The sequence below is a fragment of the Mercurialis annua genome, linkage group LG6 (assembly GCF_937616625.2).
Source record: "Mercurialis annua linkage group LG6, ddMerAnnu1.2, whole genome shotgun sequence".
In the NCBI taxonomy this organism is placed as follows: Eukaryota; Viridiplantae; Streptophyta; class Magnoliopsida; order Malpighiales; family Euphorbiaceae; genus Mercurialis; species Mercurialis annua.
Genome location: NC_065575.1, coordinates 39,875,401 through 39,879,885, shown reverse-complemented (window position 1 = coordinate 39,879,885; position 4,485 = coordinate 39,875,401). Strand labels below are relative to the sequence as shown.

At 34.8% G+C, this 4,485-nt stretch overlaps 1 protein-coding gene across 1 annotated transcript; it reads left to right on the top strand.

The window, feature by feature from the left end:
- Nucleotides 1-941: 941 nt before the first annotated feature.
- On the top strand, nucleotides 942-4,158 carry LOC126685728 (endoglucanase 17). Its single transcript, XM_050379660.2, has 8 exons — nucleotides 942-1,265; nucleotides 1,359-1,565; nucleotides 1,642-1,842; nucleotides 2,028-2,120; nucleotides 2,207-2,368; nucleotides 2,959-3,070; nucleotides 3,159-3,322; nucleotides 3,489-4,158. The coding sequence occupies exons 1-8, from the start codon at nucleotides 1,017-1,019 to the stop codon at nucleotides 3,819-3,821; spliced, it is 1,521 nt and encodes a 506-aa protein (XP_050235617.1). The 5' UTR covers nucleotides 942-1,016; the 3' UTR covers nucleotides 3,822-4,158.
- Nucleotides 4,159-4,485: the final 327 nt, after the last annotated feature.

The window sequence follows — 4,485 nt, the reverse complement described above, 5'->3', positions numbered from 1 at the left end:
TTTGTTGATGAAAATTGAATGCTTTAGAAGAAAAGAATGAGTTGCAGGGCATGCACCATATCAAATCTCTTTCACTAAACCATACCAAGTAACTTCAACTAGTTCCATGCTTCACTGCCATTGACTGTTTTCATGCCAAAATTGTTATCCTATCACCAAGTAAATCAAATTTCCCATGTGACCATCTTTGTTCTGTTATTAATGCTCCTTTGTTTTCATTTCAACGGCAATGGTGAGTGGTCATACTCAACCCACATCAACAAATCATGCAATGTTAATAAAACAAGGCTCATTTTGATCGGAAACTTGTAATTGTAGGCGATATGAATCCAATTTTCTAACTAGTAAATTACGCAGTACAAACAGTCCAATTAATTAACATAGTATTTTGTTTTAAAAAAGTGTTAAAAATTTGATGTTTCAGATACGAAATACTTTTAACATAAAAAGCATGAAATTGAGGGACGGACCCAACTATATAAGCTGAGGTGGCGACTGCCTCCTCAAATGTTTTGAAAAAAAAAAATACTCCTTCAACTTTTAGATTTTTTTTAAAATACAATTATTACTGTTTTGCCGTGTTTGTGTTTAATGAGTCCGTTTTTCCATATCTACACCGTGCTACAATGAATAGGAAGGAAAAAAATTAAGTCGAACTGAAAAAAGACCAAGTATAGGCATCCGATGATAGTACTAATTACGCCACGTGTCATGCATTCAATGGAAGGTTTATAATCCTACGTGGCGAACTAGGTTCACACAAGTATTTCTCGTTTTGGAGACATTCCAATTGGAATTAGTAACTATATTAAGTTAGTTAATAAAGACTAATAAAATGGATTAAATTAAATATTGATTTAACTAAGCAAGAGACCAATAGGGCAGGAGGAGACAGGTAATTAAGCAGCTTTTTGCTTTATAAATACAGAGAAAAATAACGCTCTGTTATCTCACAGCGGCTTGCAGGTTCTTTGGTTTGGTTGGGTTGCTCTGTTTATCTCTGACCAGACCAAAAAATGGCTCTCTCTCATCTTCCCCATTTCACACTCCTACTCGTCCTCTTCCTCTCTTCTTCTTTACCACATTGCCATTGCTTTCCGGCCATCCACCACCACCACCACCCCCGCTTCGCTCACCACAATTACAAAGATGCCCTCACCAAATCCATTCTGTTCTTCGAAGGACAGAGGTCCGGCAAGCTTCCTTCTAACCAAAGAGTCAAATGGAGGAGAGACTCCGGTCTTTCAGACGGCTCTGCCATGCATGTAAATTACAAAATAAACCCATTTTATCTGCATTACGTACCACTGCTTACTGTTTTTTATTTTTGAATTTGAGTATGCAAAATGAAAATGCAGGTGGATTTAGTCGGAGGGTACTATGACGCCGGAGATAACGTAAAATTTGGTTTCCCGATGGCTTTCACCACCACAATGCTGTCATGGAGTGTGATTGAATTCGGTGGGTTGATGAAAGGAGAGTTACAAAATGCTAAGCAAGCCGTCCGTTGGGGTACTGATTATCTTCTCAAAGCTACTGTTCATCCAGACACCATTTACGTTCAGGTTTTTGTTTGTTTAAAACACTATTTTAATTTGTTTCTTTTTTCTTTGAAGATTTTGACTTTAATGGCGGTTACAGGTGGGTGACGCTAACAAAGACCATGCTTGTTGGGAGAGACCGGAAGATATGGACACAGACAGAAGTGTTTTTAAAATTGACAAAAATACTCCCGGCACCGAAGTTGCCGCTGAAACCGCCGCCGCTCTGGCTGCTGCTTCTTTAGTGTTCAAGAAATCAGACCCTACTTACTCCAAGCTTTTGATCAAGAGGGCCATTAGGGTAATTGAAATTTCTGTCTAATTATAACATATTTGACAGTAGCACGAACACCGGAAAACAGGACACTTATGACATGGCCAAACAGTTATTTTAAGGTTTTTAATGTTGAAATTAAGTTTCGCATCCGAAACATCATGTTTTATTGGGTTTTAATGTTTTGATTTAATTGATCATTTCTTATGTAGGTGTTTCAATTTGCTGACAAGTATAGAGGACCGTACAGTAATGGATTAAAGAAAATTGTTTGTCCATTCTACTGCGATTACTCTGGATATGAGGTAAAAGGATTATTAATTTGCTTAATTAATAGTAAGATTTTTTGTTAATTGGCATGAAATGTTAAAGGTTGATGTAAAAATGGCAGGATGAATTGTTGTGGGGTGCTGCTTGGCTCCATAAGGCGACCAAGAACCCGATTTATCTTAACTATATTCAAATTAATGGGCAAACACTTGGGGCTGCACAGTTTGATAATACATTTGGTTGGGACAACAAGCATGTTGGTGCAAGAATTCTTCTATCTAAGGTCTGCACATGTTTACACATGTTTTTCCTTTTTATAATTAAATTAGGAATATGCAAAAACCAAATCGGACTGAAAAATTGAACCGAACTCAAAAAAAGTAGGTTTGGTTTATTATTGTATGTTTTAAATTTTTTTCGTTTTGCTTGATTTCTAATTTTGAAAAACCTGAAAAACAAAACAACCGAACCACTTTTATATAATTTAGTTTTTTAAAAATAATGTATATGTTCTAAGAATAACACTAATTTTTATGTATATAAAATGATTAAAATGTACTATATTATAGTTTAGTTTTGATTTTATTCCTAAATTTTATATATATTAATTTTTCATTTTTTTATCTTAAAATTTTAAAAGCCTAAAATTATTCTTGTATTTCAGTAAAACAACATGGAACCAAACCAAGCTTACTCTTTAATTTGGTTTGGCTTTATTTTCTTATAAAATCCGAACGGTTTGATATTTTTACAACTAAACCGAACTAAACTTATGCACACTCATAAATATAAAGTTTCCCACTTTCATAATTATTTTGGAAAGGTTTTAAAATTTTGGTTATGATTAACTAACATGTTATTCTTCAATTTTAGGCATTTCTTGTCCAAAAAGTACCAGCTCTCCATGACTACAAAGACCATGCAGATAATTTCATCTGTTCAATAATTCCAGGGGCTCATTTCTCTTCTGCTCAATACACTCCAGGTTGGTCCCCACCAAATTTCTAATCCTCCAACTTAAACTTACTTTAATTTTGTCATCTTTTAACGGCTAGTTTTTGGGTGATAATCAGGTGGACTTCTGTTCAAGATGGATGATAGCAACATGCAATATGTGACCTCCACTTCATTCTTGCTCTTAACCTATGCCAAGTACTTGATTCAAGCCCGCAAAGTTGTTAACTGTGGTGGCACTATAATTACTCCTAATAGGCTGCGAAACATTGCCAAAAGACAGGTAATTACTACAAAAATTAAACCAAGTAAAGGAGACACTATAATTTTAAATACTTTAAGCCTTGGTAGTTTAATAATCAAAAAATAGTTAAATTTATTTTTTATTTCCTTTAAATCCTCAGAATTATATAATCTTGATACCAAAATTTATTTTTTATTTCCTCTAGGTGGACTATTTGCTAGGAGACAATCCACTAAAGATGTCCTACATGGTGGGATATGGTCCAAAATACCCTCAAAGAATACATCACAGAGGCTCATCATTACCATCCATTGGGGTGCACCCGGCCAAGATCCAATGCTCGGCGGGCTTCAGTATCATGAAATCGCAATCGCCAAACCCCAACATTCTGGTGGGTGCAGTCGTCGGAGGACCGGATGAGCACGATAGGTTCCCCGATGAAAGATCAGATTACGAGCAGTCCGAGCCCGCCACGTATATCAATTCGCCTCTCGTAGGGGCATTGGCTTATCTCGCTCACTCATTTCGCCAGATCTAACTTAAAATGTATCCAATTTGTGTGCTAGCTATTAGTAGAATATTTTGAATTTTAGTACTAAAATATGTCTATGGATGTGAACCGTGTGTTGGTGTGTGTGGTTATTGGGTCGAAACGTATGGCTCGAACCCCAACCCTCACATTGGTTGGTCAAAAAGATATATATAGCTCGCTTTTCTTTGTTTCTACAGTTTAATTAATTATAGGCTATGGTGTGAGTTCAAATGTCGTGCCCAGTATTACAATTGTTGGTTTGCTAGTCTGTTTTGGAACTTGTAATATGTCCACTAGTGTAAGGTATTTGGAAATTTCTCTAGTAAAACGCCTGGATTCCTTACATTTTAGAATAATTCCCCCTACAATTCCTAAGGTTTATATATTTTCAACCTTTTTTTAAGTTTAGTTCTATAATCATAAAATTTGAAAGTTATGAGTGATAAAATGAATATAGATCATTTAACATTTTCTTTTGTCAAAATATTATGTATGAAATGTCTATAATACATCTGGTTTAATAAATAGAAGCCACAAATATAAAAAAAATACACATATTAATGACACGTCGTTATTATGCAAATAATATTTATAAACAATAATTTAGTTACAAATATTGTTGTTGTGCCGCTTATGTGTATTTTTTTTATATTTATGGCATTTTTTTGTT

Excerpts from the sequence above, each read along its gene's own strand:
- LOC126685728 (XM_050379660.2), top strand. The coding sequence starts at position 1,017 with ATGGCTCTCTCTCATCTTCCCCATTTCACACTCCTACTCGTCCTCTTC. Across the intron at positions 1,566-1,641 it reads CAGACACCATTTACGTTCAG|GTGGGTGACGCTAACAAAGA; the intron begins GTTTTTGTTTGT and ends TGGCGGTTACAG. Across the intron at positions 3,323-3,488 it reads GAAACATTGCCAAAAGACAG|GTGGACTATTTGCTAGGAGA; the intron begins GTAATTACTACA and ends TATTTCCTCTAG.